This window comes from Macaca fascicularis, chromosome 19 (genome assembly GCF_037993035.2).
Source record: "Macaca fascicularis isolate 582-1 chromosome 19, T2T-MFA8v1.1".
NCBI lineage: Eukaryota > Metazoa > Chordata > Mammalia > Primates > Cercopithecidae > Macaca > Macaca fascicularis.
The window spans coordinates 16,726,752-16,748,287 of record NC_088393.1 but is presented as its reverse complement, the minus strand read 5'-3'; the positions used below and the strand labels follow the sequence as shown (position 1 = coordinate 16,748,287).

The 21,536-nt window shown below is 52.3% G+C and overlaps 1 protein-coding gene across 50 annotated transcripts in view; it reads left to right on the top strand.

Annotated features, from left to right (window-relative positions):
• Positions 1 to 21,536, top strand: part of EPS15L1 (epidermal growth factor receptor pathway substrate 15 like 1) — a 119,883-nt gene that overhangs the window by 53,702 nt on the left and 44,645 nt on the right. For all 50 annotated transcript variants that reach the window (XR_012428519.1, XR_012428518.1, XR_010583155.2 and 47 more), the window contains 6 exons: positions 1,454 to 1,610; positions 1,918 to 2,003; positions 7,092 to 7,164; positions 16,220 to 16,381; positions 17,035 to 17,232; positions 18,450 to 18,614. Coding sequence is in view for 46 of the 50 variants with exons in the window: in XM_074026269.1 (XP_073882370.1) it covers positions 1,454 to 1,610; positions 1,918 to 2,003; positions 7,092 to 7,164; positions 16,220 to 16,381; positions 17,035 to 17,232; positions 18,450 to 18,614 (841 nt within the window). In the remaining 4 variants the exon portion in view is untranslated. The remainder of the gene's footprint in view (positions 1 to 1,453; positions 1,611 to 1,917; positions 2,004 to 7,091; positions 7,165 to 16,219; positions 16,382 to 17,034; positions 17,233 to 18,449; positions 18,615 to 21,536) is intronic.

The following is a 21,536-nucleotide window of genomic DNA, read 5'->3' as shown; positions in this document are numbered from 1 at the left end:
ATGGGTGAGGGAAGACATTTTTCACAGACCCCAAGGCCTTATCCTTGATCAACAAGGGTCCTTTCCTTCCTTTCCTGGCTGGTTCCCCCGCCTTTTTTTTTTTTTTTGAGACAGAGACTCACTCTGTTGCCCAGGCTGGAGTGCATTGGTGCGATCTCTGCTCACTGCAACTTCCACCTCCCAGGTTCAAGTGATTCTTGTGCCTCAGCCTCCTGAGCAGCTGGGATTACAGGCCACCATGCTCGGCTAATTTTTGTATTTTTAGTAAAGACGGGATTTCCCCATGTTGGCCAAGCTGGTCTCGAACTCCTGACCTCAGGTGATCCACCCACTTTGGCTCCCAAAGTGCTGGGATTACAGGCGTGAGCCACCATGACCGGCCCTGGCTGGCTCCTTGATTATGAGTGTCGGGGAGCCTGTCACCTCAGTTCCATGGAACCACTGTGTGCTGCTATTCAAATGCTGCCTTGGCCTATCTTTCAGGACATCCAAGAGCCATGTGGGCAGAGGATGCTTAGTTGTGGGGGACTGTCCTGTGCATTGCGGCCATGCCCCTGTGGCAGCCTCATTTGGGCACAAGAGGAGTGTTTTAGTCCATTGGGCTGCTGTGACAAACTGCCACGGACAGAATGGCTTAGAAACAGACGTTTCTCACAGCTCTGCAGGATGGGAGTCTGTGATCCAGGCACCGGCAGATCCAGTGTCTTGTGAGGGCTCACTGCCTAGTTTGTAGATGGCCGCCTGCTCGCTGTGTCCTCACATGGCAAAAGAAGCAGAGAGAGCCTTCTAGAGCCTTTTTTATAAGGGCACTAATCCCACTTATGAGGCTCCACCCTCATGACCTCATCGCACCCCAGAGGCCCCATCTCCCAACACCATCCCATTGAGGGGTAGGATTTGGACATAGGAATCTGGGGGGACATAAACATTCTGTTCATAACAAGGAAAGAGAGTCGTTGCTGATTCTTCCTTCATGGTGACACCCCAAAGTGCTGCTGTCACCCCCATTGAAGGCCAGTGACCGGGGCCATTCAGATGACCCAGAGCCGCGTGTGGATGCTTGGTCTCCGCACCCATTTCCACGGAAGGGCTGGTCTACTCCACGCATGCGGCATCAGAACCTGCCCCACGCACGAGATAAACCAAAGGAAGAGGCAGCTGCATCTCTTAGCCCTAGTGAGGTTTCCCAAGGGGTCGGCTCCTCAGCCCAGGGGCAGGGCCTCAGGGTTCTCCAGCCCCGACAGCCCTCCTAGGGTGGGGGACGCTGGGAGTGGGGAATCCCCGGGCCACTTTCTGGGAAGGAGATGTGAAGTAGGAAAGGAGCTGGGGCTTGCCACTGCGCCCTGCCATTGTTTTCGTCACTGTGATTTTTGAAAAGCATGGGATCGGTGACTTGTGTTCAGGCTGAGTCGGAGCCTGTGATGTGTAATTAGCATCCCCACGTTTCTCCCAGGGCCCTGGCCGATACGAGGCAAACGGGGAAGTTAAGCAAAGACCAATTCGCGTTAGCTATGTATTTCATTCAGCAGAAGGTCAGTAAAGGCATCGACCCCCCTCAAGTCCTCTCGCCGGACATGGTCCCGCCCTCAGAGAGAGGCACGCCCGGCCCGGTGAGTGCTGGTCACGCCCGGGGGGTATTCACATCCCTTCCTGCCGCCTGCCACCAGGTGGCGCTGGTGGCACACAGCCCACAATTGGTGGTGGGTGCTGCCTGTGGTCCCTTCCTTCCCCAGTAGGGGCCCCTGGGAGGGTGGCTTGGCTGCCCAGGTATTTCCCCAGGCAGGGGGCTGGCATTTGGCTACCTCACCCTGTGTACTAACGGGACAATTTTATCCCGGGGCCCAAGACCTGCTGGTGCCTCCTGTCAGGTGATGTCAGATTGCTAATTAGAGATCTCGCCTCTGAATTTGATTCTAGGACAGCTCGGGCTCTCTCGGCTCCGGGGAGTTTACTGGCGTGAAGGAGCTCGATGACATCAGTCAAGAGATTGCCCAGTTACAAAGGTACGTTGGAAACGGCCCTTCCCTCCGCATCCAAATGTTACACGACCTCTCCCAGGTTGTTATCGGAAATATCAGAGACTCACCTGGAAGTTTGCTCATCACAGGTTTATTCAGAAGGAAGGAAAAGATATAGCTTCTGAGATCCTCAACTGGCTCAGGGGGCTTGAAGAATGACATTTTCCATTTGAATCAGCCTCAGCCAGAGCCAGTGGCAGTGGCAGCTGTGTGGTCCCAGGCAGGTCATGGGCAGAGCCCATGGCAGCTGTGTGGTCCCAGGCAGGTCATGGGCAGAGCCCGTGGCAGCTGTGTGGTCCCAGGCAGGTCATGGGCAGAGCCCGTGGCAGCTGTGTGGTCCCAGGCAGGTCGTGGGCAGAGCCCGTGGCAGCTGTGTGGTCCCAGGCAGGTCGTGGGCAGAGCCCGTGGCAGCTGTGTGGTCCCAGGCAGGTCGTGGGCAGAGCCCGTGGCAGCTGTGTGGTCCCAGGCAGGTCGTGGGCAGAGCCCGTGGCAGCTGTGTGGTCCCAGGCAGGTCGTGGGCAGAGCCCGTGGCAGCTGTGTGGTCCCAGGCAGGTCGTGGGCAGAGCCCGTGGCAGCTGTGTGGTCCCAGGCAGGTCGTGGGCAGAGCCCGTGGCAGCTGTGTGGTCCCAGGCAGGTCTTGACCAGAGCCCGTGGCAGCTGTGTGGTCCTAGGCAGGTCGTGGGCAGAGCCCGTGGCAGCTGTGTGGTCCCAGGCAGGTCGTGGGCAGAGCTGGCAGCTGTGTGGTCCCAGGCAGGTCTTGACCAGAGCCTGTGGGTGGCAGCTGTGTGGTCCCAGGCAGGTCATGGACAGAGCCCGTGGCAGCTGTGTGGTCCCAGGCAGGTCGTGGGCAGAGCCCGTGGCAGCTGTGTGGTCCCAGGCAGGTCTTGACCAGAGCCTGTGGCAGCTGTGTGGTCCCAGGCAGGTCATGGGCAGAGCCCGTGGCAGCTGTGTGGTCCCAGACAGGTCGTGGGCAGAGCCCGTGGCAGCTGTGTGGTCCCAGACAGGTCGTGGGCAGAGCTGGCAGCTGTGTGGTCCCAGCAGGTCTTGACCAGAGCCTGTGGGTGGCAGCTGTGTGGTCCCAGGCAGGTCACGGACAGAGCCCGTGGCAGCTGTGTGGTTCCAGGCAGGTCGTGGGCAGAGCCCGTGGCAGCTGTGTGGTTCCAGGCAGGTCATGGGCAGAGCCTGTGGCAGCTGTGTGGTCTCAGGCAGGTCGCAGCTCAGTAGCCCCAGGCACCAGCCCCTCCCCAGTGCTAGGAAGGCCTTGACAGCTAGAGCAGTTGGGTCTCGGATGGTGAGGAGCGGGCTTAGGACCCAGCAGCTGACGGTGTGAAGGGGCCTCCAGGTCTCTGACTCACCTCCTTGCCTAGTGCCTTAGTGTAAACGAGGGCTTTGGATGGGCTGTCTGCACTTTTAGAGTCTGGTATAAAGAAATGAAGTCACTTCCTGTATTCCGCTCTGGATCCTCTTCACGAATGACATCCTTTTTTGTTGTTTATTTTTTAGACAGGATCTTGCTCTCACCCAGGCTGGAGTGTAGTGGCGTGATCATGGCTCACTGTAGCCTCTGTCTGCTGGGCTTAAGCAATCCTCCCACCTCAGCCTCCTGAGTAGCTAGGACGCACCACCATGCCAGCTAGATTTTTTTTTTTTTTTTTTAAATTTGAGACAGAGTCTCACTCTGTCACCTAGGCTGGAGTATAGTGGTGTGATCTCAGCTCACTGCAACCTCTGCCTCCTGGGCTCAAGTGATCTTCCCACGCAGCCTCCCAGGTAGCTGAGAGTACAGGTGCATGCCACCACGCCTGGCTAATTTTTTTGGATTTTTGGTAGAGATAGGGTTTTGCCATGTTGCCCAGGCTGCTCTTGAACTCCTGAGCTCAAGTGATCCTCTGGCCTTGGCCTCCCAAAGTGCTGGGATTATAGGCGTGAGCCACTGTGCCAGCCAACATCTTTTTTCCAGTCGATTCTAGGACAGAGTGGACTCTTGTGATGTCGGGACACCAAGCAGAAGGGCCCAAAGGTACTTTGCCCTCTGTGGGAAGAAGATTGTTTACTTGGCTGAAAATGGAAAGGGCTTTGACTTTCCCAGAGAGGACTGGATCCTAGTCCTAGCTGGGGGATCCCCGGGGGTCATATTAACAGGTGCACTATTCTGTCAGCTCCTCTGGGTTTGGTTTTGTGCTGTTAGCAGAGCCCTGATGAGCAAAGGCAGGTTAAGTCTTGGAGGGGATCAAGGTGGGTGGCAGGTTAGAAAACCTCAGCCGGCCGGGCGCAGTGGCTCACGCCTGTAATCCCAGCACTTTGGGAGGCCAAGCGGCGGATCATGAGGTCAGGAGATCGAGACCATCCTGACTAACACGGTGAAACCCCGTCTCTACTAAAAATACAAAAAATTAGCCCGGTGTGGTGGCAGGCACTTGTAGTCCCAGCTACTTGGGAGGCTGAGACAGGAGAATGGCATGAACCCGGGAGGCGGAGCTTGCAGTGAGCCGAGATTGTGCCACTGCACTCCAGCCTGGGTGACAGAGTGAGACTCTGTCTCAAAAAAAAAAAAAAAGAAAAGAAAAGAAAACCTCAGCCACGGCCTGAGACAGACACCCCACTTAATGCTCAGTGCAGCGGACGGTTTCTGTTCTGTCCTGGCTCCTGGGGGCTGCATTATCCAAACTGGCGATCAGCAGGGATGTGCAGCCTGACAAGACTGAGGGTGTCTTGAGGATGCAGGGCCAGCATGCTAGAGCCTGGGCAGGCCTGAGAATCAGGACTGGCAGGCCAAGGATAGAGGGAGCCCCTGTCGTGCAAGGGTCAGGGTCTAGGAAGGGATGCTGGGGCATGAGTCACCCCAGTGTGGCCTCAGGCAGCCAGAAGCCTTGTTTCCCCAATGTGGAGGTGACAGGCTGGTGTGTGCAGAGCGCCTGTCTGTAGGAGGCTGGGGCCTGCAGTGGCCCCTTGAGCAGGTAGCTCTGAGAGTGGCCCTTGGACTGGGGGAGTGTGGGCTGAGCTTTCCTCTTTTTTTTTTTTTTTTTTTTTTTTTCGAGACGGAGTCTCGCTCTGTCTCCCAGGCTGGAGTGCAGTGGTGCAATCTCGGCTCACTGCAAGCTCCGCCTCCCAGGTTCACGCCATTCTCCTGCCTCAGCCTCCCGAGTAGCTGGGACTACAGGCGCCCGCCACTGCGCCCGGCTACTTTTTTCTATTTTTAGTAGAGACGGAGTTTCACCGTGGTCTCGATCTCCTGACCTTGTCATCCGCCCGCCTCGGCCTCCCAAAGTGCTGGGATTACGGGCGTGAGCCACTGCGCCCGGCCTGAGCTTTCCTCTTACGGTTTCACACTGCCATGAGCCCGCAAGGGCATGTCGGGCCCTTCAGTTTAAAGAGCACTTTGTATTGCAAGTTTCTGGGCTTGTGGAAATGAATATTCTGATGATCATAGTTATTTTGTGTCTGGTGAAATGTCCCTGAGAGGGCCTTATTGTTGCACAAGTCCTGGGTCCCTGGGCAGGAGGCAGGGTCTGTTAGACACATGGTGTTCCTGTCCCTGAGGCAGCCTCTTTGGGCACAAGAGGAGAGTCTTAGTCCATTCATACTGCTTTAACAGACCACTCTGAATGGGTGCCTTCAACATCAGAGATTTCTCATAGTTTTGGAGGCTGCAAAGTCCAACCTCAAGATACCAGCAGATCCGGTCTGCTGAGGGCCCATTTGCTGATTCATGGAGAGTCACCTTCTTGCCATGTCCTCACAGGGCAAAAGGAGCAAAGGGAGCTCTCTGGGGTCCTTCTTATAAGGGCACTGAACCCTGGGCTTTGTGGCTCACACCTGTAATCAATTTTTCCTGTTCCAAGCCACCCAGTTGGTGATTTGTTACAGCAGTGCTAGGAAATACATGCACGAATTCTATCTCAGTTTAAAAATAAAAGAAGGCCGGGTGCTATGGCTCATGCCTGTAATCCCAGTGCTTTGGGAGGCCAAGGTGAGAGGATCGGTTGAGCCCAGGAGGTCCAGAATGGGCCACATAATGAGACCTAGGCTACAAAAAATACAAAATTTGCCAGGCCTGGTGGCACACACCTGTGGTCCTAGCTACTCAGGAGGCTAAGGTGGGAGGATTGCTTGAGCCCAGGAGGTTAAGGCTGCAGTGAGCTATGATCGTGCCACTGCAGTCCAGCCTGGGTGACAGAGCAAGAGCCTGTCTCAAAAACAAAAAACAAAAAAAAGGCCAGGCACGTTGGCTCACGCCTGTAATACCAGTATTTTGGGAGGCCGAGGCAGGTGGATCACAAGGTCAGGAGATCGAGACCATCCTGGCTAATACAGTGAAACCCCGTCTCTACTAAAAATACAAAAATTAGCCGGGTGTGGTGGCACATGCCTGTAGTCCCAGCTACTCGGGAGACTGAGGCAGGATAATCGCTTGAACCGTGGAGGCAGAGGTTGCGGTGAGCCGAGATTGTGCCACTGCACTCCAGCCTGGGTGACAGAGCGAGACTCTGTCTCAAAAAAAAAAAAAAAAAAAAAAGTAGTAGTCCAGACAGGCTCTCCTGGGCTGCCTGGGGTGTCATAGGTTGAAGTCAAGGTGTCGACTGGGCTGGGCTCTTATTGGAGGCTCTAGGGGAAGAATCTGTTTCCAGGCTCATTCAGGTGTTGGCAGAATCCAGTTCCCTGCAGCTGGGGGTCCAGGGTCTCTTTTTCCTTGCTGAGTGTCAACCAGGGCCACTCTGTGCTCCTAGACACTGCCCCCGTTCCCCCTCGTGTGGCCCCCCCACCTTCAAAGTCAGCAAGGGTGCGTTGGGTCCTTAGCGCACGTGGGATGTGTCTGGCTTGCACTTGGGCTGCCGGGTAGAGAAAGCACACAGTTTAGAGGGTCGCTACGTTGGGGGCGATCCCTCCCGTGGTCACAGGTCCTAACCACAGTCGACGGGGAAGGGACCGTACAGGGCGAGCAGTCACTGGGGCTCATTCTTAGACTTCTGCCAGCACACAGAGGGGCTTTTGTGGGGATGAACGGAATCGGGTCTTGAGGAGTGGAGGCTTACTATTCACTCTTGTTTTCATGAAATGTTTGTAAACGTTCAGAGAGAAATATTCACTGGAACAAGACATTCGAGAAAAGGAAGAGGCAATCAGACAGAAAACCAGCGAGGTGCAGGTAAGGCGCTCGCTCGTTTTGGTTACATCTACTTTGTGCTAAATGTAGTTTAGAAAACTTCCCTCCCTGGCTGGTGGTGGGGAGGGGCGGGGGTCTGCCCTGGATGCAAACATGAGCTCTTGAGGGCTGCAGAATGCAGTTTTTTTGTTTGTTTTTCAGACTTAATTTACTTTATTTTTCTTGCATAAAAACGCTGTGTTGTAGCCACAGCTGGAGCCTAGGTCCTCTGCACGGAGACTCTGGTGTGGGTTTTGACAAGGTGGTCCGTGAATTCCTGATAGGGAGACGTGGTGAATACAGTCTCCTTCCAGAGGTCGGGGGTCAGGTAGCTGTAGATCTTAGAGATGGCATCAAAGGTGGCCTTGGCGAAGTTGCCCAGGGTGGCGGTGCAGCCCCTGGCTGAGGTGTAGCAGTCATCAATACCAGCCATCATGAGTGGCTTCTTGGGCACAGGTGCTGAGACGATGCCAGTGCCCCTGGGCGTGGGGATGAGGTGCACCAGCACAGAGCTGCAGCAGCCTGTCACTTGCAAGGGACAATGTGGGGCTTGCTGATCTTGTTCCCCTAGTAGCCTCTGCACATGGGGACAATGGAGAGCTTGGCCGGGATGATGGCCCTGTGGATGGCAGTGGCCACCTCCTTGGAGCACTTAACACCCAGACGGATGTGGCCATTGTAGTCCCTGATAGCAACAAATGCCTTGAATCTGGTGCACTGGCTGGCGCAGGTCTGCTTCTGCACCGGCATAATCTTGAAAACCTCATCCTTGAGAGAGGCACCCAGGCAAAAGTCAATGATCTCAGATTCCTTAATGGGCAGGGAGAGGAGATAGCTCTCCTCCAGGGACTTGATCTTCACGTCCTTGACCAGGCAGCCCAGCTTGGTGACGGGCATCCACTCCTCATCCTCGGCCTTGCCTCTGCAAGCTCCGTGGCCTTGGCCCTGGCCCTGGCCCCGTCCATGGCCGTGACCCCAGCCCCGGATGCCACTGCTGAAACCTCCGTGGAAGTTACCTCAGTTGCCCATCCCAGGACCTCTGACACCACCTCCCTGCCTCCCTGCTGCATTGGTGTCATCCGCCATCTGACTTGCGCTTGGGCCACCAGGTGGAGAAAGCGCGCAGCTTTTAGAGGGTGGTTATGTTGGGAGCGATCCCTCTCATGGTCACAGGTCCTACCCACAGTCGACGGGTGCCACTGCTGTGACATCCGTCGTTTTGGTGTTTTCTCGGAGAAGAAGTTTTTTTAAAAAAATAGTTTTTTTTTTTTTAATTTTCCAAATAGAGACAGGGTCTCAAACACTTGAGCTCGAATGATTCTCCTGCCCCAGCCTCCCAAAGTGTTAGGATTACAGGTGTGAGGTGTGAGCCACTAAGCCTAGCGAGAGTGAAGATTTTTTTTTTTTTTTTTTCAGTTTTTGGTTTTTTTTAGAAATGGAGTTTTGCTCTGTTGCCAGGCTGGAGTGCAGTGGCACAATCTCGGCTCACTGCAATCTCCACCTCCCGGGTTCAAGTGATTCCCCTGTCTCAGCCTCCTGAGTAGCTGGGATTACAAGGCACGCACCGCCACGCCTGGCTAATTTTTTGTATTTTAGTAGAGATGGGGTTTCACCATGTTGGCTAGGATGGTCTCAATCTGCTGACCTTGTGGTCTGCCCGCCTCAGCCTCCCAAAGTGCTGGAATTACAGGCTGAAGCTTTTAAAGTTGCTTATAACCATAGACAGTGGCTTCTCTTTTTCTAAAATTGAGACAAGTTGGCCCTCTGTATCCAAGGGTTCTGCATCCTTTTATCTAAGCAACCACAGATTAAAAAAAAAACCAATAAAAAATAATCCAAATTGATAAAACAGTACAATATAACTATTTACATAGCATTTACATTATATTAGGTATTATAAATAACCTACAGATAATTTAAAGTATACAAGGCTGGCTGTGGTGGCTCACACCTGTAATCCCAGCACTTTGGGAGGCCAAGGCCGGAGGATCACTTGAGCCCAGGAATTTGAGACCAGCCTGCGCAACACAGTGGGACCCCGTTTCTACAAAATATTTGCAAAAGCTGGGTGTAGTGGCACGTGTCTGTAGTCCCAGTTACTCCGGAGACTGAGGTGGGAGAATCACTTGAGCCCAGGAGTTGAAGGCAGTAGTGAGCTGTGATTGCACTATTGCACTCCACCCTGGGCAACAGAGTGAGACTCTGCCTGAAAAATAAATGAATAAGTAATATGGGGTGGTGGCAGGGTAGGTGATGTGTGTAGGTTACATGCAAACACTAAACCGTTTTACGTCACACTTGAGCATCTGCAGATTTTGATACCAATCTGAGGGATGACGATATAATTCGTGTAAAATGTGCTGTATTGAAGTGTACATTTCAGTGGTGTTTCGCATAATCACCGTGTTGATTAACCATCACTCTATCGAGTCAGAACCTGAATGTTTCTCCCATAGGCGCCAGTAGGCCCATAAAAGAACATCCAGCCCTGAACAGTAAATGGAAGGTTACTTTCTGAAAGATTCATCATTAACTGTTCTCTTTCAGTGAATGGAAGAGTTTGACACTAACTTTCCATTAACCCAAAAGGAAACCTCATCCCCATTAAGCGGTTACTTCCCATTCTCCCCTTTCTCTAGCTCCTGGCAACTACTCATTTTTTTTCTGTGTGTATGGATTTGTACCCGGTCACCTGGTCACGACGGGGCACATTTTCTTCGTCCGTTCCTCCCATCGGTGAATATTTGGGTTTTCTCACTTTTTGGCTGTTGTGAATAATGTTGCTAGGAACAATTGCCTGCAGGTTTTTGTGTGAACACCTGTTTGCATTTATCTCAGGTGGATACCTGGGAGTTCCGGACATCTCCTGTCAGTGGAATCATACAACACATGACCTTTTGTGCCTGGCTTCTTCCACTCAGCATCATGTTTTTGAGGGTCATCCGTATTGTAACATGTATTAGCATTGCATTCCTTTTTATGGCAGAATAATATTCCATTGTGTGGATGGAGCACATTTTTTTGTTTTAAGAGGCAGAGTCTCACTCCGTTGCCCAGGCTGGAGTACAGTGACACACCTTGGTTCACTGCAACTTCTGCCTCCCAGACTCAGGTGATCCTCCCACCTCAGCTTCTCAAGTTGCTGGGACTACAGGCACGCACCACCATGCTTGGCTAATTTTTAATTTTTTTTGTAAAGACAAGGTCTCACTGTGTTGTCCAGGCTGGTCTCGAACTCTTGGACTCAAGCAATCTGCCCGCCTCGGCCTCCCAGAGTGCTGGGATCACAGGCATGAGCCACCGTGTCCAGCCACAATGGGCCACATTTTACTCATCCATACCTCAATTGATAGATGTTTGGGTTTTCCCACTTTTTGGCTTTGTAAATATTGTTGCTAGGAACATTTGTCTGCAAGTTTTTGTGTGAACACCTGTTTGCCTTTATCTCGAGTGTATACCTGGGAATGAACTTGCTGGGCCACATGGTAACTGTTGAGGAGCTGCCAGACTGTTTTTCAAAGTAGCTGTACCATTTTACATTCCCATAAGCAGTGTATGAGGGTGCCAGCTCTGCACAGCCTCACCAACACTTACCGATTTCCCATTTTTCCTTGTAGCCGTCGTGGTGGGTGTGGAGCACTGTCTCATTGTGGGTTTCACTGGCATGTCCCTCATGCTTCCTTAGCGACATTGAGTATCCTTCCATGTGCTTATTGGCCATTTGTATGTAGTCTTTGGAGACAAATCAATTCCGATTCCTTGCCCTTTTGTATTGAAAAATATTTTTTCATGTCCATTTTTAAATTGCTTTTTTTTTTTTTTTTTTTTTGAGACAGAGTCTCACTCTATTGCCTAGGCTGGAGTGCAAGTGTGTGATCTCAGCTCATTGCAGCCTCTACCTCCCAGGTTCAAATGATTTTCGTGCCTCAGCTTCCCGAGTAGCTGGGATTACAGGCATGTGCCACCACACCCAGTTAATTGGGTTCTTTTTATAGCTGTTTTTTTTTTTTTTTTTTGAGATGGAGTCTCACTCTGTGGCCCAGGCTGGAGTGTAGTGGTGTTATCTCAGCTCACTGCAACCTCCGCCTCCCGGGTTCAAGTGATTCTCTTGCCTCAGCCTTCCAAGTAGCTGGGATTACAGGTGTGCACCACCACACCCAGCTAATTTTTGTATTTTTAGTAGAGATGGGGTTCCACCACGTTGGCCAGGCTGGTCTCAAACTCCTGACCTCAGGTGATCCTCCCACCTCGGCCTCCCAAAGTGCTGGGATTACAGGCGGAAGCCACTGCCCTGGCCTATAGCTAGAGCTGAATTTGAAAAGTTCTTTATCATTTCTAGGTAGAAGTCCTTGTCAGATATGTGACTTGCAAATACCTTCTCAGCATCCACTGAGAGTCCACTCTGTGGATTGTCTTTCCACATTCTCGATGGTGTCTTTTGAAGCACAAGTTTTTAATGTTGGTGAAGTCCAGTTTATTTTTTTGCTGCTGTCGCACCCCTGTGTTTTCTTCTAAGAGTTTTATAGTTTTCGCTTTTCCATGTAGGTCTTTGATCCATTTCTAGTTAATTTTTGTATATAGAATAAGGCAGGGATGCAACGTCATTCTTTTGCATGTGGACATCTAGTTGTCCTGGCACCATTGTTTTTATTATTTTACTTAAAAAAATTGTTTTTAGAGACAGAGTCTCGCTCTGTTGCCCAGGCTGAAGTGCAGTGGTGTGATTCTTGTTCACTGCAGCCTCCAACTCCTGGGCTCAGGGGATTCTCCTGCATCAGCTTCCTGAGTAGCTAGGACTACAGGGTGTGCCCTGCCACACCTAGCTAATTCAAAAACATTTTTCTTTGTTTTTTTAGAGACAGGATCTCACTCTGTTGCTCAGGCTCATCTCAAACACCTGGCCTCTAGGGATCTTCCCACTCTGGCCTCTCAAAGTGTTGGGATTACAGGTGTGAGCCACCATGCTGGGCCAGCGCCATTTGTTGAAGAGACTCTTCTTTCCCCCATTGAATGGCCCTGGCATCCTTGTCAAGGATGAGTTACTGTAGCTGTGTGCATTTATTTCTATCCCATTGACCTATCTGCATCTCATCATGCCACTACATCACTGGCTTGATTACTGCAGCTCTGTAGAAGTTTTGAAATCAGGAAATGGGCATCCTCCATCTTTTTTTTCTCTGTCGGTATTGTCATGGCTATTCTGGGTCCCGTGTGTTTCCATATGATTTTTTTTTTTCTTGAGACAGAGTCTCACTCTGTTGCCCAGGCCGGAGTGCAGTGATGCTGTCTCAGCTCACTGCAACCTCTGCCTCCTGGGTTCAAGTGATTCTCCTGCCTCAGCCTCCCGAGTAGCTGGGAATACAGGTGCGTGCCACCACACCCAGCTAATTTTTGTATTTTTAGTAGAGGCTGGGTTTCACCATGTTGGCCAGGCTGGTCTCAAACACCTGACCTCAGGTGATCTGCCTGCCTTGGCCTCCCAAAGTGCTGGGATTATAGATGTGAGCCACCGTGCCTGGCCCCGTATGAATTTTGGAATCAGCTGGTCTGTTTCTGCAAAGAAGCCAGCTGGGATTCTGACAGGGATTGTGTGGACTCCGTGGCCTCTCGGGGTTGTTTTTGTCTTTTCTTTGCTCCCCTTCCTAACCTCGAGCTGGTGGATCTTTGTCCCTCTGGGACTTTCCGGTGGCTTCTTCTCCATTACGGAATGAGGTCCAGATTCCTTCAGTTCCACACTATTGTTACCTGGTGTCCAGGTAACACCGGGCCTAACCCTCTTCCCATCTTCCCCTCCCTTATCCATTACTCCCCTTAGATGTGGCCACCCCACACCCCTGACTCCCACAACTAACTCTGTTTCAGTTATTCAGTGTTCACCCCCAAACTTGTTAGACTTGATGCCTCAGTTCAGGGTTTTGGAGACACAGCCCCATCCCATCAGCAGCCACCCCTTCTGGCCTAGGGTCTCCACTAGTGTCTAGGGGAATCCAGGAGTTGTCACGTCACGGAGGTTGGCTGCGCTGTGGCCTGACTGAACAATGACCTTTTTCAATGAAGGGGGAAGACAGAGACTGCCCCGAAGGAAACTGCAGCTCAGTTTCCTAAATGCAGGAGAAACTATGTGCAAAAAATTACCCAGCAAGGTTTAAACAATTGTGTATTTCAGTTTTATTGATTTATATATCAGGGAGGGAGAAAGCAAGAATCAAGAAGAGGAAAAGAAGGCTGGGCACGGTGGCTCACACCTGTAATCCCAGCACTTTCGGAGACCAAAGCCGGATGATCACTTGAAGCCAGGAGTTCAAGACCAACCTGGCCCAACATGGTGAAACCCAGTCTATACTAAAAATCCAAAAAAAAAAAAAAAAAACCAACCACTGGGCGTGGTGGTGTACACCTGTAGTCCCAGCTACTTGGGAGACTGAGGCCTGAGAATCCCTTGAACCCAGGAGGCGGAGGTTGCAGTGAACTGAGACTGCACCACTGCACTCCAGCCTGGGTGACAGAGTGAGATTCTGTCTCAAAAGAAAAAAAGAAAATGCTGGGGAGCAGGGAGAAGAAAGGTAAGGGAGAGCCAAGAGTGAGTAGGGCAGGAGCTTCTGAGGAGGGATTTAGACTGTAAGAACCCTCTTAGAGAAATGGTGAGGTACCCTGAGCACCTTTGTCACTGCAGACACTGACATGTCGTGTGTGTCTTAGTCCATTCAGCTTGCCATAACAGCACACCATGCACTGGGTGGTTTATAAACAACAGAAGTTTACTGCTCGCAGTTCACGGGGCTGGGAAGTCCAGGATCAAGGGGCCTGCAGATTCAGCATCTGGTGAGGACCCACTTCCTGGTTCATAGGCAGCACCTTCTTGCTGTGTCCTCACTCAGTGGAAAGATTGAGGCAGCTCTCAGGGGCCTCTTTTATAAGGCCACTAATCCCACTCACAAGGGCTGAACCCTTATGACCTAATCACCTCCTAGAGGCCCCACACCTAATACCATCATCTTGGGGGTGAGAATTTCAACAGCAGACATTCAGTACATGGCACGTGGCCAGTGAGTTCCCTCTTGTCCTCCTGTCATGCCTCTTCTGGGCAAATATTCTCTGCTTTGTGCATAAAGTGTGTGGTATACACATTTTGTCATCTTTGGTTTGAGGGGGACGTAAAGGAGGGACCTTCTCTGGGCAGGCCAAAGGCATTGGAGCCTCTGGTGTCCTGGAGCCATGGGCTGTGGCCTGGAAGGAGCCAGTGTGGCCCTAACTAGAACCCTGAGGCCCAGGACATCAGAGAGTTGCTGCCAGCGTTACCTGGTGGTGGGGCCAGGGTTTTACTTAGGAGGCTCTAGAGGCTTCCGTCCCTGGTGGGAGCATCGCTTGGAGCATTGGGCTACCTCAGGCTCTCCCCGTGCCTCCCACTGGACACCTCACCCATTCCCACATGTTTAAATACCACCTTGATGCTGACACGCCTGACTGTGTTTCCAGCGTCTTCCCTTCCTGGCACACTGGCTGGAGTCTTTCTCCCAAGTTTCCTGTCGAACATGTCCAGAAGTGACCCTGATTGTCCCCTCCAGATCCAGCCCTCAAGTGAAAGACCAGAGGCAGGGAGGCTGGGGAGCGGACACCCCAGCTTCCTGAGGCATGATTTGCCCATTGAAGCAGGGAAGTGCCATGACGTCTTTGTCCCTGTAGTGAGGAGACCCCGGGCCACCTCTGGTTTTCTTATCTTAAGGCACCAGCCACCCCAGCAGCCCAGACCGGCTCTGGGATTCAGCCCCACCGCCCAGCCATGGCTCCCCGCAAACCCACCTGTCCTGTCCATTCTCATGACCACCACCTTGGGCTGCCGCTGCCTCTCCCTGGACCCCACATGAGGCCCCTGCAGTTCCTGCGTCCTGATAGCCCCTTGTATCATGCTCCACATGGCAGCTGGAGGGAGGGGGCTTCTCACAATGCCCGTTTGTGCTATTTCAGCTTTGGTTATTTATCTTAAAGACAGATAATGCATTTGCACAGTTGAAAATCAGGAGGTGAGAAGCCTCTGCCCTCTCCTTGGGTGCCCCCATCCCTGGAGGTGCTGTTTATGAGCTCCTTGGGGTGGGGGCCTTCCAGAAAGGCATACCCTCCCCTTCCTGTTCACACAAATGCAATGTGCTCTTGTCCTACTGTAAGGCAGAGCACCTGGCGCCATCCTGTTCCATGGCCAAGGAGCGTCACAGTGTGGGCTGTGCTGGAACCTTCCAGCCAGTACCTCATGGACATCTGCATTGTTTACGGATTTTGCTGTCAAAGACATTGTGTGCCTCTGCACATGTCATATGCCTCCAGGATGCTTTTCTTGGAAGTGGAATCATGGGGCGGTAGAGCCTCGGGCTGACCATCTGGATCCATCCCACGGGGTCAGAGAGAGCTTCAGAAACAGAATCATGATGTCCTGCCTCCCACGCTTGCACATCCCACCTCCCCACTGCAGAGCCCAGCACCATCTCCTTGGCGTGGCCTGTGGGGTGCAGCCTCTGATGGCTCGGCCCGTTCCCTTTTGCTCCAACTGGAGTGCGACATCCCCCCACCTCAGGGCCCCTGTGGTTCCCTCCACCAGGCTCTGCCCCTGGCCCTTCCCCTGCCTGACACCTGCTCACCTGTTGGCACCACCCTAAATGTTGCTTTTGTGGGCATCTTCCCTGCCCACAAGGTGTGACTGCAGTTTCCCTGTGACCCCCTTGGTGCCACTTGTCCCCGTTTATTTGTGTTTGGGTGATGTTCCCCTCCACAGTCATCCAGGAGCTGGGGCCTTTTTCTCACGGGGACCCAGCCCCTTCTCTGGCACCTGGCCTGTCAGGCCATCGAGAAATACCTGCTGAGGGAGCTGTTGAGAGAGTGGACCCGGGCCTCCAGCCCAAGAGGCACACATTGGCCGTGGGTGTGCACGGAATGCTGGCCCTGAGCACGGTCCTGCCACGTGGTTTCGGAGGCTTCCCTGGGGCTTCTGGCCCAGGCTGCCCTCCTGTTATCTTGAACATGCTTCATTTTTCCCATCCTCACGTAAATCCCTGCAACTCCTCCCTAGGAATTACAAAATGACCTAGACCGGGAAACAAGCAGTTTGCAGGAGCTTGAGGCTCAGAAACAGGATGCTCAAGACCGCCTGGACGAGATGGACCAGCAGAAGGCCAAGCTCCGAGACATGCTGAGTGATGTCCGGCAGAAGTGCCAGGACGAGACTCAGATGGTGGGTCCCAGCCACGTCCGGGGCAGCGCCCTGCGCATGGGCAGGGGTTCCCGAGGGCTCCCCTGCGCTCATGTTACCTGAGAACACAACACTTAGACATCCTACTGGGTCAATAGAGTTGCTCCAAATACCACGCAGAAGTGTCCGAGCACCAGTGGCTTGACTTCCTGGCCACCCGCCGTGCTCCTAGAAGTCAGGTTGTATATGTGAATGGCCTTGGTCCCTGTGAACCTGTGCCCTGAACACACCCCACCCTGCCTGTGCCCCACAACACAGGGAGTTCCAGGGTGCCTGTCTCCCCTCCTCGGGTGTCTCTGAGGCTCCACACAGATTCCAGAGGCTGCAACCTCAGAAAACTATGGGGACGCTCAGTCTCCCGGGTCATGGACAGATCGTTCATGCTTGGTCATGCCCCTCATTATTCCAAAGTGATCTTCCATTAGCCACAGCGGGAGGAGCCCGTCTGCCTTTTCTGTGTCTCTGTTTTGAGTGTGGAAAGAGGCCTGTAAGGAAGCCAGGTGTCTGGGCCTGGGTTAGGTGTCCGCCTCCCTGGGTTAGCTTGTTTCAGGGATGGGGGCTATGAGTTCTTTCTCGGAGTCCCATTTCATCATGCACTGTGAATCCCTTTAACATCTTTTAACATCTCATTTCAGATCTCATCATTGAAAACGCAAATCCAGTCTCAGGAATCGGACTTAAAGTCCCAGGAAGACGATCTGAACCGAGCCAAGTCGGAGCTGAACCGATTGCAGCAGGAGGAAACCCAGCTGGAGCAGAGCATTCAGGCCGGGCGAGTCCAGCTGGAAACCATTATCAAGTCCCTGAAGTCAACGCAAGACGAAATCAACCAGGTGCTTCTGTGGAGCCGGGTCCCTGCCACATGCCATGGACCAGCGAGCCCCAAGAGCTGAGGCTGCCACTGCTGGACTCCTTTGCTCTCACCCTTGTTACTTAGTGAAGGTCTCTTTTGGGAGGCCGTGGTGCTGGCCTGGAGGCGCAGGGCCAAGAACTCCCCAGGGCATGTTCCAGAGGGTGTTGGCATTGCCTGGAGGAGTTCACTTTCCTTTCCTGAGCACACAGCATCTTCAGGGAGTAGGCGGGGCAGGGTGGGAACGTTTAATTAATGACTCATTTGGAGAGACCTTGGGGTTCCTTCCAGCCTGGTCCTCACACAAACAAGAGGGACAAAGTCAGAGAGATGACTCCTTTGTCCCTGGGCAAAAGAGAACAGATGTCCTCTGCAGTCACTGGTGTGTTCAGGAGGCACCACCCTGGAGCATCGCACCATGCAGGACCCCCATTCTCGAAGCTGTCTGGGGTGCCCCCACCCTCCTCCCAGTCCAGGGTGGTGCTGGCTTCTCGTGACCTGCAGCTTTTGCCTTTCCCTGCTCTCCTGTGGGCAGTAGTTGAAGGCCTCTGTCCTGGCCCTGGGCATCCAGTCTGCAGAGTGGTTGTGACACGGGCCCTCGGCCTGTTTGGGAGTGGCCAGGCACACTTCCTTTCCCAATTGAACCGGTCTCTCTCTGTGCTCTGTTAGCCAGTTTATAGGCCACAGTTGATCATAAACATGGACTGCTCAGAGATTTACTGCCTTTTCTTGTGCTTTATGGTTAATATCTGTAGGATTACTTTCAGTGCTTTCTAACCCTTAGAGTTTGTAGTTGGGTGTCAGGAGCAAAGATATGTTGCTTTGCTCAGTGCAGTGCCTTACACCTGTCATCCCAGTACTTTAGGAGGCAGGAGGATCACTTGAGGCCAGGAGTTCAAGACCAGACTGGGCAACATAGTGAGACCCCATCTCTACAAAAGATACATTTTTTGTAGAGATGGGGCCTCGGTATGTTGCCCAAAAATATAGGTGGTGACGTGCGCCCGTAGTCCCAGCTACTCAGGAGGCTAAGGCAGGAGGAGTTTCTGAGCCCAGGAGCTCAAGGCTACAGTGAGCTATGATCACTCCACTGCACGCCAGTCTGGGCAATAGAGTGAGACCCTGTGTCTTAAAAAAAAAAGTCTTTCCTGACATATTTTCCTGACCCTGTTTAATGCTGATGATGTCTTTGTTGCACAGGCAAGGAGCAAACTTTCCCAGCTGCACGAAAGCCGCCAGGAGGCCCACAGGAGCCTGGAGCAGTATGACCAGGTGCTTGATGGAGCCCATGGCGCCAGCCTGACCGACCTGGCCGACCTGAGCGAAGGCGTCTCCCTGGCAGAGAGGGGCGGTTTTGGAGCCATGGTAAAGGTTGAATAAATGTATTACAGTACGGGGCTCTGGTCCCCGGGTGTGACAGCAGAACATCCCACCCGCCAGATCTGTTCATGGCCAACGTTGGTTCCGTCCAAGCACAGGCGGCTGTCTCTTGGTTTTGCTGCCACTTTGTGCGTTCACACCAAGCCTCGCAGCCTGGCACAGGTGGCCATGCTGAATCCTGGCTTCCAGAACAAAGTCCAAGATAGGCCAGGATCCTTTCAAAACCTGTTTTGAAAGCGCTCCATCTCTGCGGCAGCATTACACTCGGCCAACCACCCAAATTCAGAGGGCTTCTCAAACTTAACCAAAATTGGATCCGTTTCTACTCATTGTGGAAACCCTACATTCTACTGATCGGGGGCAGGGGACATCTGAGGGGTATGTGTCTATGTATATGTGTGTTTCCACAAGGAACACCTTGAAAAGCAAATGTGTTGCTAAAGATGAGGAAATAATGGCAGGCAGCCCTCCCAGGGTGTTCCTGTTTCAACTAAGAATTGGCCTCTCCTGAAATTTTGATTATGTTTAAAAACCTCTGCACTTTACTCCCATCTTATGACCTTAGAGTTGTGATCAGGCCTGGGGCAGGGGACTGTTGGCCCCCTAGATTTTTGAGAGATCTCGAGCCCCTGTTACCAAGACAGGTGTGATCTTTTCCTAGGTGGTCACATCCCCCCCTGTTCATGCCAGAGTCTGCCCCTGCAGCCTCGAACCTGAGGACATGCGGCTTCCCATTTTGTCTTGGTGCTGTTGCGGGAGCGGATGGGCTGGGCCGCGCGGTCTGGATGTTTCCTTGGTGCTCTGCTGCCTCGAGCAGCTCTCTCCGTGCTGCCACCCTCTCTCCCCGGGCTCCTCCCTGGAGCCCTTCTGCTCCTGGGTCTGTGTTCGTCATGGATTCCTCCTCCTCCCTGGAATAAGAGTGAGCGCTCATGCTCCCTAAACACCACACTTGCCTCTTTATGTTCAATGCTTGACTTGTTCCTCTTCTCAGCAGCCGAGTCCTCAGTCCCAAGGATTTATGGGGAAGCACACGCATCCCCTGGGCTGCTGGGAAGGCCCTGCTGGCGAGCTCATCTGTCTCTTGTGTCTGGCCCACACTGGGTGTACTGCCTCCCTCTTTCCTCCCATACTCTCTTTTCTCGTGGACTCGTAATGAGGTGGCTTCCATAGCCGCCCCCGGGCCCGTCATCTTCAGCTTTATCGTCTAAATTTAAACGATGAGCATTCATCCTTCATGAATTACGAGAAGCCAGAACTTCTCGCTTTGCTCCCTGACTGTTCTTGGCGTGTGTGTTTCCGCCTCACAACCCGGCTCCTACTTTCCCCATCTGGCATTGTCCCCTGGCACTGCTTTTGGCTTGTCCTGCTCAGTCTTCGTTCAGGGAACAGCTTCCTCATCAACGTCCCTTTTGCAGGTTTTTAGAAACCGGTTTTCTTGGATAAAAGTTGGCAGTGAAGTGGCAGTTTGCAAGAGGCCAGTGATTCCCCCAACTCCAAAGACAGATTTTTACCTTTCTTGTTATTTTTGTTCATCTTTTGGGCAGGGCAAAGGTTACATGAGAGACAATTACTTTGGGAATGTAGATATAAGATATGTTACATGGAAATTTGCAACCGGCGTCCGAAAGAAAAACTGTCTTTATCTTGTTGTACAAATACAGTTTTTAAAGCATTTTTCTGACTTGTTTCTATTTCTTAATAAATACTTGGAAGAGAGATTTTTGTTTACTCCTGAACACTTCAAGACTGCTTCAGAGCTGAGGGAGAGGTGCCTTAGTTCTCCCTTGTGGGTTGAAGTTGGGGATTTTAAGTCCCTAAGAATAGTGTATCCACAGTGGTACATCTGAAACTTCCTATGTTTGGACAGTTCTACTCAAGTTACTAAATTCCATGTGAAACTCACGCAGTGTGACTTTATCTCAAAAGTCAGGGTTTTTTGTTTGTTTTTTTTTTTGAGACTGAGTGTCTCTACTCTGTCTCCCAGACTGGAGTGCAGTGGCACGATCTCAGCTCACTGCAACCTCGGCCTCCTGGGTCCAAGTGATTCTCCTGCCTCGGCCTCCCAAGTAGCAGAGACTACAGGCACGTGCCACCACGCCCAGCTCATTTTTGTATTTTCAGTAGAGACGAGGTTTTGCAGTGTTGCCCAGGCTGATCTCAAACTCCCGACCTCAGGCAATCCGCCCGCCTCGGCCTCCCCAAATGCTGGGATTAGAGGCGTGAGCCACGGCACCCCGCCAAAGTCAGGGTTCTTAAAACCATATTTATTTCTTGTCTCTCATCTGATTATGAGAATATTGGCCTCTTGCTCACCATCCAATCAACTTATAGAGAGAAGCTAATAAGTCATCCCAGACTTAGGTCTTACTGAGGACAGATTAAGAAAGGTTGGATCATCTGTCACATCCAGCCCCAGTGGCATGCTGGAGCCAGTTTTTATTGACTTTCCAGAACCGATTATTAAATAGAAACTGGCCGGGCACAGTGGCTCACACCTGTAATCCCAGTCCTTTGGGAGGCTGAGGTGGGAGGATTGCTTGAGGCCAGGTGTGTGCCACTGCACTCCAGCCTGGGTGACACAGCGAGACTCAATCTCTTAAAAAAACCCCAAAAAACAAAAAACAGGAACTTGTGAGCTGGTTGCTTGGAAACTTGAAATCAACCACAGTGAGACTGTTTATACCACAGGAATTGGCAGAAGCTCTAAACCAGGGCTTTTCTCTGAGAGAACTGATTCCCAGCACACCCCTGCTGCCCAGCACTCCTCTAAAGGCAGGAATGTCACAGAAGCTTCTTGAGCCCCCTTTCAGAGTTACCATGTGTATTTCCTAAGAAGGGCACTACTTCACACTGGTTGCTGAACTTGTTCAAGATACTACATCTCTGCGAAGGGCCGTGTCATTCATC